This window comes from Polypterus senegalus, chromosome 8 (assembly GCF_016835505.1).
Source record: "Polypterus senegalus isolate Bchr_013 chromosome 8, ASM1683550v1, whole genome shotgun sequence".
NCBI lineage: Eukaryota > Metazoa > Chordata > Cladistia > Polypteriformes > Polypteridae > Polypterus > Polypterus senegalus.
In genome coordinates, this window is record NC_053161.1 from 123,318,773 (window position 1) to 123,331,198 (window position 12,426).

Sequence of the window (12,426 nt, forward strand, 5' to 3'; positions counted from 1 at the left end):
ATATGTTGAATAGTCACTTTTATTATTAAAGAGCTATTTTCCACTGTACAGTCCATGCAAAACTATCTGCGGACATACTGTAATATACTGTTTAAAAATGTGAACACAGACACTGTAGTTATTTATTAAGCAACCAGGTAAAGAAACAAAAAATTACGTTTTTTTTTCTAACAGAAATCAAAAGAGAAGGTAGTCAGAGTAAATACAAATCAGTAAATAATGTACACCCTTTTTCATTCTGACCAGTAACCACCAGCATTGTTCCATTCATACATTGGAATGAATATCAAGAAATACATCATGTGTCAATTGCATTAAAAAGTGATTGTTTGCTAAAGATACAAGCTGAAGAATATGATAGCTATTTTAAGGCTGAATTAAATGGAAGGTAACTATTTTTGCATTAAAATTGTCTAAGGCAGAAAAACCATGGAAAGACCTTAAAATAGTCCTGTCAATTCCAAAACACACATTTTTTCAAAATATTCTATTTTCTGGTTAAAATTAGTTTAATTTACATTGTCTTAAAAAAAACAAAAAATAAATCATGTTTAAAATGCCTTCAAAGGAAATTATTCTTGTCACCAGCAATTTTCTTACAACTCTGCAATGTTATCCTTAGCCAAATGTAAACCCCCTCCATACAGTGACGGCTTACACTGAAAACAACACAGTCTGACAATAAATGCTCCAGAATTCATTAACTGGTGAAGATGATGTATGAATTCAAATCTTGAAATGATTACTTTGTATGAAAAAAAAAACAAAACAAAAAAAACAAACAAGTTTTTAAGCCCTTACTTTAAATTATGAAAGCATCCGTTATTGTAAACTTTTCACCGTGACTCCAATTTATTCAGCATGTTTAAGGCATTACATTTTTATTTCTGGTTTTATGGACAATATCAAAAGGAGCTTTGTATGTGGAATGTAAAGGGCATTTGATTACGTTTATAGCTCTTACAAATGGTCCTATGTACAATACATTTACATTCAATGCTTCTATTTATCTGGAAACTTTGGAAATCAACATAGCAATGTGGCCTTTTTCTTATTCAGCTGACATTTCATGATAAGATAAATACAAAGAACAAAAACACTTGATATGGAAGATAAAATAAATGCACTCTCTTCACAAGTATGTCCTGTAGTACATGGAATTTCTGACAATACACACAAGGAAATAATTTTGTTGGAAATATGGATGTAAAAGGCAAAAAACAACTTGTCAGACAGAGTCTTCTTTTGAGACAAACTGGCTCTACCTTGTTAGCTGGCCAACAACCTTAAGCAGCGTTTTGTTTTCCTGCTTCAGTTGGTCATTTTCATCTTCTATATCATCAAGGTCCTGTAAAAGAACACATCAGGGTTTTCTGTCAGTTTAATACTTGCAAGCAATGACAATTGTGTCATCAGACCAGTGAATTCCTGGTCACCTCAGAATCCTTCTAGGACTGGTAAGGAAGAACATTTTGAAGAAGAAGGAGGAATTGGTATCTAAACTAAAACAAAGGCGGTCCCATCATTCACCTCTGCCTAGGCTTGTGACCTCAGCATTTCCACAAAAATCCTGTGATACGGAGGAGAACATAATATATGAATTTTTGATTCTTTTGAATAAATAAAAGGACTGTGAGAAATTTTGTTAAGAACTAGGACCCCCTACAAAATGGACATAATTTATTAAAGAAAAGCACAAAAAAATGCATTGTTCTTGGATGCTTTGAAGTTGTGCCAATTGGCTTTAAAAGATACCTCAATAGTTGTCTACTTTTCATCAATCCTCACTTTATAAACATTTTTCATGACGACTTCCAGCTGCCTTGCATTGTTCTTGGACGATTCCTCCTTCAGCACTGACATTTCAAATGAAAGTCCCATCTATTTTTCATCTGAGCTCTTCCATTCACAATAAAGCCAGACAAGCATTATAAAGCCTCCAAGACCCCGGGATTTGTGAACATTTTGCAGTAGGTCCCTGATAAAAGCAATTAAACTTTCTACATGGACAAGTCAGGAGTTAAACTTCATAGAATACAGTGCTGCATAATTTAAGTTAAAAAAAAAAAAAAGATTTAACCTTTAATATATCCAACTTGATATTTTTATTCCATGACAAAATGAAGTACTGTATAAACATCTAATGTAAAAGAAAATCAGATTTATGTATACATTGCAGCTTGAAGGTATACGGTGTGCAAAATGAGTTATCTTAATAAGCACGCAACTACTACTACTAGCACGCAAAATTAAAAAATACTATCAGATACTGTAGATAAATGTCATCAGGACAACAGAACTCACTGTGGACTTTGGGAGTCACAGAGTATCAACATCCTGGAAAGCATCACCAGAGCTTACAACACAGTAAAAACTGTCAGCCACGTCAGACTTGGTTGTTAGTGTTATTTCTATAATGCTAGCACCTGTTACTTCCTACAGGTGAGTTTAAAATACAAATTAAAGGAGCCTCACATGACTGAAATCCAATCAATTAGTTCTTACTATTTTGAAATAGTGCCAATAAATGTGTCCAGTCCATTTCAGGAGTTCTGTACAAAATGATATCAGATTTGACTATTTTTGTGGCTAAAGTGGTGCATTTTCTGAAAAGTGCAGAGGTACAAATATTTTAGCCATTACTGTGTATGTCCTCTCTGAACAAACAGGCCAAATTCTACCGTAGATCCCGGAATATAAGCCGACTCGGTATATTAGCCGACCCCCTTCTCTACCTACTAAATTACATGTACTTCCCGATGACCGGTATTTAAGCCGACCCCCTTCATCAAGCAAAATTTTCTAAATTTCCTTAAAAGTGTCTCTTCAGGTATATTTATCATGTTTATCAGCGAGAATTTGAGACTGCCGGCATTTTTGATGGAAACCATGAAGTGATTGCAGAAAAGTTTGGTAAAATGAAACCTTTGTGTTGAAACTATATACGCAAATACGGTACATTGGTGGGTAGATTTCCAGAGACTCGTTATAAATTTGATTAACTTAAATAACGCAATACAGTGGACCCTTGACTTAAGAACTTAATTCGTTCGCGAAGGCTAACCCATAATGCTTTCCGAACCTCCCACTGCAACACTTACTTAACCTTTTCATAATAAAAAAGGGTTATACATTGTGCATAATTTACCAAAACACCAATAATTTTTCTAATGTACTAACCAAAAAGTTATAAAAAGTGCCTAGCCTACCAGAAGTAGGCTAGATTAAGCTAGGAGCATGGCGGTGCGCATGGTCGCAGCAGCTCAGGGCTCTCCTTTTCAGTGCACTTTTTTGTTGTTTTTGTACTTTTTTTTGTTTGTGCACGATCGGTTCGTCGAACATCCGCTACACTCGTCAGAACCTTATAGACATCGGTGTCCAGAGCCAGACATCTGTTTCGAGTGTTTTTCATCACACGCACAACATCCCAGACAACATAGCGAGACCAGCGGGCTCTCCGTGGATTGTTGTCGGGTCTAGGAGACGACACAGACGGAGGTGGGAAAGAAAGCAGAAGCGGGGCCGCAGATCCGGCATTATGCTAAGGCTAACAAAACAACCATACAAGCCCTATACAGAACTTTTTTTCTGCACTGAAGGAGCTGCTTTTAATCTCATTGTAGATGTGTATAGTGACAATAAAAGGCATTCTATTCTAGAAGCAACAATTTCATACTGTACTCACCATTTAATTTGACATCTTTGGGCTGCAGGAAGGGAGGAGGAGGAGAATGAAACAGAAGGTGGTTATTGTTTAGAAGGAGCCTCCTTATGCAAATCTTTTCTTTGTAAAATTGTCGAGATGGTGGATTTCGACATGCTGTACATATTAGCGAGATCGGTCACACGAACAGCACTCTCATATTTCCACACAATTTCCATCTTCGTTTCGATTGTGATCGCTTTCTTTACCTTCTCTTCCTTCCTTAGCAATTATGTGTCTTACTTGCATGGTCTTAATGAATTATATATATAGGTAAATCACTGCAATGACGGAAATTACATCCACAAACACATGTATCTGGGCTCCGACTGACGCTACTAACGCTCTCGGTTGTTTCTTTACAATCGCGCAAGCGGATACACGTGACCGCATCCGGGTCATAACGCAAGATGTTGTTCATAAATCAAAACAAAAATTTTTATTTTAAACTTCCCGATAATTTATTATAAATTTTATTAATAAAATCAACAACTAAAACACTTTTTTGAATAAATTCTTTATTTAATTTAAAGTACCGGCATGCAAAGTTACTACAATGGAACCTCGGTTTGCGAGCATAATTCGTTCCGGAAACATGCTCGCAATCCAAAACACTCGTATATCAAAGCGAATTTCCCCCATAAGAAATAATGGAAATTCAGATGATTCGTTCCACAACCCAAAACAATTCATATAAAAAGGATTAATACAAAATATAAAGTAAAATACATAATACAAATTAACCTGCAATTTACCTTTAAAAAGAATCATGGCTGGTGTGAGTTTCTAAACTCATGTGGAATTCCACCCAACGGGACGACACGCTGAAGAGTGTCCCAAAGCAATCTCAGTCTGCAAGCGCTGTAGCAGTTCGCCGTATAAGCGCATCCAAAAAGATCATGGAACATTATAAAGATCCCGCTGCAATAAATAACAGCGCTGTTGCTGTTTCAAACTGAATAAACTGATGTTTATTCAGCTGGTGTTAAAGTACTGAGACTCAGCTTCGTGTTTTGGGGAGCAAGATGAGGACTCGCACTTCACAGCGCACACACACACACAGTCACAATGCTGTAGTAAACAGAGAGAGGCTGGGCGAGATAAGGAGAGAGAGAGAAAAAGACGCACTGGGCGAGCGAGATAAGGAGAGAGAGAAAAAGACGCGATGAGCGAGCGAGCAAGATAAGGAGAGAGAAAAAGACGCACTGGGCGGCGGCGGCGAGATAAGGAGAGAGAGAAAAAGACGCGATGAGCGAGCGAGCAAGATAAGGAGAGAGAGAGAGAGAGAACCACCATCAGCTCAGTTGTGATCACATGACGCTCAGCAGACAAAGTGTATCCATACTACTCGTATTGCAAGACGTCGCTCGTTTATCAAGTCAAAATTTATTACAATTTTTTGCTCGTCTTGCAAAACACTCGTAAACCAAGTTACTCGTAAACCGAGGTTCCACTGTACTTCATCTGAAAGATGGCTCTCTGGTTTCGTCATTATTTACTTCCGTATTCATCGGCAAAATGGCATTGCGCTGGAAATCTTGAATCTGAAACGATACTCGTTGTATAAACCGACCCCCAAACTCCAAGCCAAAAATCTAGGACGAAATTCTTGGCTTATATAACGGGATCTACGGTATGTGATTTTAGTTAAAAGATTAAATATATCACTAGTGTACATCTTTATTCTACTATAAATAAAATGCATGTGTTAAAGCAAATACTGACTTTTGAAAAATGTGTAGCTCTGATTAATAAAACCTATTTTTATTATTAAATGTGAAGAAGGTGGTAGGTTCTAAAAAAGGACCCTGACATGATATTTTACATAATGCAAAAAAAAATGTATTCTGATTTGCTTTACATTTTACCAGGTGAATTTAATATTATTTAATCTAAATATTTAGTAATAATTACTTTGTTTAATTTATTTGCATATGGTGATCAAAAGCATATAATTCTTATATAAACGAGGTACATGCTAGAATCTTGTATACATAAATCTTTCATACATTCAAAAGTAAAGTAAAGTAAACTCATCTTAGTACAGAGGGACTGTAACTGTGCTGAAAAAGAAACAGATTCTTAAATTTCAGTGTTGGTGGAAGAACACTAAAAAATGAACCAGTGATAACATGCACTTACAGTACATCTGATTAAAGCTTCAGGTCAAGGCAGATAGTGTTGAGACTGTATGTGTTAGGGTTAAAAGTAGGGAAACAAGGCTAGCATGGTGGTGCACGGATGTTGGGTTCAATTCCTTGCCATTTCCTTGTGTCTGTGTAGGATACCAAAGGATTCTTCCTATTTCATCCGCAGTTCATGTGCCCTGAGACAGGCTGACAGCCTCCCCTGGCTATTTTCTAAAATGCTACCAGAATGGGTTTTGGTCCTCTGTACACTTGCATTTTATCGAGTGGTTGGGAAAATTAAATAAATCAATTAAAGAACACTAAGGTAAATGGCAATGGGAAAAAGTGGGTAATAGCATCATCTCTGTAACCAACAACAATAAGAGAGAAAATAAAATACATCAGAATTTGTATGCAAAGTGGAAAGTTGAAACTTCAAACAAGATATACATGAATATTTTAAGAAACATTGTTAATGTAACCTGATTAATTTACAGAATGTAGAAGATGGCAATAGAAAATTCAAAGGATGTCCAAAGATGATATTACGCTTTCAGTTACTAAAAAAGTAGCAATAATAATAATTAACCTCTCAATTTTTTTAAATAATATTCTAATGAGTTTCAAAGTTTTTATGAAAGAAGACATTCTAAAATGATTAAAAATTCATATAATTCGTAAAACCTATTATTAATTCTTCATAACAAATGTTAGCTGCATGTAGTGGTGGAATAAACAGATAACGTTAATAAGACATATTCACACTTACTAAAATCAACATCTTACATGCCCTGCTGCGCACTGTTTAGTATGGTCATTCACTGCAATATAATGGTTCAAATCCTGGCCAAGCTTTGTGTTTCTTTGGGCTTTTTCAGGGTATTCCAATTCCCTCCGCTTCTCACAAAAGATCACATGCACAGGGAAAATGGCATTTCCACAATTTGTTTCTTGCTTTGCACTAAGTGCTGTTGGTACAGGTTACGGTTCCCTGTCACAGAGTTCAGAATTAAGTTAGATTAGAAAAAAGGGTTGCTGCTTTGTGACTGATTCATTTTCATGATAGGCCTTCAATTTAAATGTTGATGGCTTTTTCCATTTTACTTGAGCAATATCCTGTACTTGAGAAGTAAAAGAGGCAAAGCAGCTGGGAATGTGGACCGCTGCTGAAGACCTAAGTGAGATGGCAAGGCAGAGGAAACCTGTGAATCGGTCCTTTTTAGGCCCATTAACTACCAACTGAGTGTAAAGTGGGGATTCCATCCCCCTGTCTTCTGCACCTTCCCAAGTTTTTACAATATTTTACATAACATTTGGAGAGAGATTCACATCAATGAAGAGTGGAGGCATGTTATTCGCTCATGCAGTTCTAAGAATTGCATTGTACTTTGTACACATGACCATAAAATTGACCAATACTGTTCATAATATACATAATATACCATTTTTCTCCAAATCACCTCTGATTTTTCAAAAAGCCAACCATTGCCAGTGACCAACAGCATGTCGCTACTAATCTTACAATACCAAAGGACACTTGGTGTTATGCAGATTCTGTTGGGGGTGTGTGTACTATCAGAAAAATACAGACAGCATTAAGAAAAAAGCCTGATCTGTGCAGCTGGAATCATCTCAAAATGCAAATTCTACAATTTAGCTAAGCCACTATTGTTGACAATTGTGACGAGAGACAGAGATCACTGAAGACATTTTGTTTGAATGAGTAAAATAATTAAATAATAAAATACTGTTTCTTGTCACTAGACCATTCCTCATATCATCCTCTTTAATAAAACCCTTGTCTGTGTCCAGGTGTCCGTGTGTGTGTCTTCTGGTGAAGTGCGCATGCGCAGGGCCACACAGCACGTGTTCAGTCTCTTCCTGTGCATTCCCTGTGCAGAGAGAGAGAGAGAGAGAGAGACAGATACACACACACAGGCGCACGCGAGTCACGTGCACACAGCCGCGCGCGACACACACACACACACACAGGCGCGCGGTGTCCGTGTGTGTGTCTTCTGGAGAAGTACGAATGCACAGGGCCACACAGCACGTGTTCAGTCTCTTCCTGTGCATTCCCTGTGCGGAGACAGACAGACAGACAGACAGACAGACAGACAGAGGCTCGCGCGCGTCACACATACACGAGACGCACATGCGAGACAGACAGACACACACAGGCGAGAGACAAACACACACACACACAGCCGACAGACAGACAGACCGACCGATATAGAGGCGCGCGCTTAAGAGACACACACGCAGGCCCACGAGAGACACACACAAACAGGCGCACGCGTGCATTGTTGCAATTTGTTACTTTTCTTGGTTGTTTATTAAATTACGGATTTTTCAAATTTTCATTTTTTCCCCTGTGCTTAAAACTCATTAAAAAAAAGAGTTTTTAGCAAGCGGGTCATAAGGCTATAGCGCAAATTCTTGCAGTGTTAGGCCGGAGTTATACTTCATGCGACGGGACGCATGCTGCAGCGGACGCTCCTGCTACGCAAGCGTTGTAGTGTTTATACTTGCACGCGTACTTTACGTAAATCTGGAGGAATCCACCAGGTGGCAGTGCGAGATATTATCACGGTGAGAATATGTTTGGCTTCTCTGTGTTGTGAATTGCCTAAAACACCTATTAAATTCCGATAACAGCTTACCACAATATCTCTGAAAAGGATGTTTATTGATTAAATCCATAAATCCAGGGATGTGTCCATTACAGGAAGCATTGGGCACGAGTGAGAAACAGTCCCTTGACGAGGCCTCAGCTCATCGCAAGGTGAATACAAGCACACACATACACTAGCGTCATTTTAGCGGCACCAAATCCCCAAATCTACATATCTTTGGAAGGAAACCAGAGCACAGTGTGGAATACAAGCAGGAAATACCAGCAACATAACTCCCTGCAAGACAGCAGTGCTATTGCTCCGCCACCGTGTCACCCCCATGTGTGTAATTAACAGTATTCATTATTTAAACAAAATTATATGTAAAATGTAACATACACATTTTAATGCATTTCATCATGAAAGTGATTTCAAGTATAAATCTAAAGATTCTAAATGTGCAGAGAGTTGGAATATCATACATTTAATTTGTTCTGTTTGGTGATCTATTATTGCTGCTTTCCGCTGCTGAAGCAAAATGCCGACATACAGATGCATTCGTGGTGCTTTTATATTCAAGCGTCGCATATTCCCGATTGTAATGACACGATACATTTTAAAAGTCTCACATACCATCTTTTGTGCCATCTATTTTTTATTGTTTTACTTTACCTGCTGTCAGGTTCAAGAAGCTCGTAGCGATTAAAAACTGGGATGACGTTTACGACCGTCTGCTTTAATGATAAAGTAAACTACGAGGTTAAAGTGGACATTTCGAGATTAAAGCCGAAATTTCCACTTTAATCACAAAATACATGTTTTCACCGTGTCCTTTATTTTTTTCTCAGTGGCTCAAATATAACGCTATACATTATGTTGCTGTTGTTATTGAAAAATAAAAAAAGACATATATAAATGACACGATACATTTTAAAAGTCTCACATACCATCTTTTGTGCCGTCTATTTTTTATTTATTTTTTTTTTTGCAACTTCACATCGGCAACATAATGTATAGCGCTGTATTTGAGCCATTCATCAAACAGCAAATCGCGCACATCGATCCCCGAAGGATCTCCACAGAGGCTTGCTGTCACATGTAGATAGTAAACAGAGACTCTAATGTCACGTTCCGACTTTTAGCACACTGCGCCCCCCGACTTTTTGCTGGTACTGCAACTCGCGCACGCATTGCATTAATTTCTGAGGACCTGCTCATAGGACGCGTGAAATGAACGCTGGGAACGTGTCGCATCCATGATGCGGGCGCGTACGCGTTCTGAGCGTGAAGTATAAATGAGCCCTTAGTTTTCTCTGTTGTTCAAGATTTTCTTAGTGTTATTCAATGTTTTTACATTTAGTTTACTATTACGCTGTGCTTTCTATGGTATAGTTAACTATATTTGTGCTTAAAAACTAAACTAACTAAAAAAATAAATATTTACATACAGTTCATACGGTCTGGAATGGATTAATTGTATTTACATACAATCCCTATGGGGGAAATTACTTCGGTTCACGACCAAATCGGGTTACAACCAGAGTTTTGGAACGAATTATGGTCGTAACCTGAGGTTCCACTGTATTACTGTCAGACAAAATTACAGGCATTTTACGTAAATACAAACCAGTATTACTGAGAGAGAAAATTAAAGGCACACAATACAGTGACGCATATTACAGACACATACAAGGTCCCTTGCCATTTAATATAGACTGTTCATACAAATGTTTATGAACTACTGTTCTAGCGCCCGTTATTGTAATGGGCTTAATGTCTAGTATATAATATAAGGCAGTTCTTGTTTCCTTTTTTCTCTCCGTGCTGCATTGACATCATGCACCAGACGTTGTGAGCTTATTGAATGCGCACAGGAACACGCAGGTGGCCGGTAACTGTGTGCTATAACACGCTTGACCTGGCGGCAATCAACACACATGTACTGTGCAAGGCATGAATGGGGACCACTGTCAAAAGAAGAGTGTTCATGGGTCACCTTGCAGAGGAACTTTGTCGTCACATCTTACTAGATAAGGCGATGGAAAAAGAAAAGAAGGATGCAACACTAACCAGGTTTCCATCCAAGGAGTTTTTGCGAAAAAATTTTAGCGCTTCAAATTTTAGCTGATGGAAATGCTAATTATCAATAAAATGTCGACATAATATTTTTCCATTTAACTTTAGCGCATAAATTCCATATTGTTACTTCAGATGTCGCAAAAACTACATTGGAAACACTTTTTGTCGGAAAAAAAGGGCTTTAACACAAATAAATGTGTCACATGATACATTTTCATCACGTGCAATCAAAACGAGAATAGCGGAGCGGTTCGCATGGTCTGATGAAGAGACTCGTTATTTCTCGTGATGAGCCAATGCAGTAGCGGATAGGCTGGGTCTCCTGCTACTAAAAGGGGTACCTGAACTCCCTCCACATCAACTGTAGCCTGGGGGTGTCTCTCAGGATGTCTAAATAATACAAAAACCGCAAAGGTAATTTACTGTGCCAGTCAAAATATTTAATAAACCGTGTGTTTCATTATCTAAACATTTTTTTCTTATTATTAAATGGCAGATGTTTTAGCATATATGAGAAATTCTCTCATTAATATTAACTTTAGTTTTTTTTGATTAAACGTCGTTATTTTGTATTAATTCAAATTTCAGTTTTAATTAAAAACCTTAAGGGAAGCAGGTTACAGTACTAATTCAGTTGTTATCGCACTGAGAAGGGATGTTGAAAGGTAGGCTCACCTGTACAGATCCAATGCTGCAAACACAGCTGCATCATGGGCACTTCCAGGAGTGCCAACGCAAATGTCTCGTTTCATGCACAAGGGCCTGGAGAACAACAGATGGCCACCCTTTGCGATTAATGTAATCGCGGTAGCCTTCCGTCGAGGGAAGAATAGGCACATGCATGCCATCCAGCGCACCGTAAATCTGTGGCACAAGATGCACCAAGGAATTGCGGTATGCAATTTCATTGGCCTCCGCTACAGTCGGAAGTCTGATATAACGCCGCATTAATTTTTCTTTAATAGCGGTGCACACAGCATATACACATCGATGGACGGTAGTTTTACTAACCCGAAAGTTTCTCCAACTACTCTATACTCGGCGCAGGTTGCCAGCTTGTAAAGGGCGATGGCAATCTGCTTTGGTGTTGGAACCGGTGGTCGGTGACAACCTGTGATGGGCGCAACATCAGGACTGATGAATCCACACAACATCTCAAACGTTGCCGTGTCATTCTAAAATGTTGCAGCCAGAGATTTTCTGTGAAGTGTCTCTCCACCACCTCCTCCAAGAAGGTCTTATTCCGTCGTCTCTCCCATACCCGTGGGTTTCGTCGCACTGGGGTACTTTCTTCGAGCTCTAGGGCTATCAGACAAGCAACTGCTTCATTCTGCTGTCGTCTTCGGATATTATGTACAATTCCAATTATTTGTGAAACTGAAATAACAGTAAGCTGGTAAATTTCAAAAAACTGTCTGAATAATCTCTCCATTTCTTTGTTTCTTTGTTTAGTGGTGGGGGTGTAACGTGGAAAACAAAAGGTAGATACACAAAATTATGTATGGAAACAGCTCAAGGGCAGATTTCTTTTTCGCGATACAACAAAACTTATGCGACAGTTCGTTTTGGAGGGGATGACATCATCACGCACACCATTTTATCGATAAAAAGCCAGTTGGATGGAAACAGGCTGGAGACAGCAAATTTCGCACATTTTTTTTTACGTATATTCTGTTTGTCGATAACAAAACGTCGCAAAAAACTGGATGGAAACTTGGCTAATGACAAGCTTCTGTTCCAAGAAGTAAACTGAGTCAGTGTCAGGTGCCCTTTCAATGTAATAGAATCCACAGCATAGAGAGAAGTGTGTACATTGCAACAGGTACACATGTCGTAAATGTAGGAAGGACAGTCCTTGCGTGTGTGTGTGTGAACTGTTAACATTTGAATTTGATGATTG

General features: G+C 38.4%; 1 protein-coding gene across 2 annotated transcripts in view; it reads right to left on the minus strand.

Annotated features, from left to right (window-relative positions):
- pawr (PRKC, apoptosis, WT1, regulator) overlaps window positions 1-12,426 on the minus strand; it is a 279,179-nt gene continuing 266,753 nt past the window's right edge. For both annotated transcript variants that reach the window (XM_039761736.1, XM_039761737.1), the window contains exon 7: window positions 1-1,348. In XM_039761736.1, coding sequence (XP_039617670.1) covers window positions 1,262-1,348 — 87 coding nt within the window. In that variant the 3' untranslated portion in view covers window positions 1-1,261. The remainder of the gene's footprint in view (window positions 1,349-12,426) is intronic.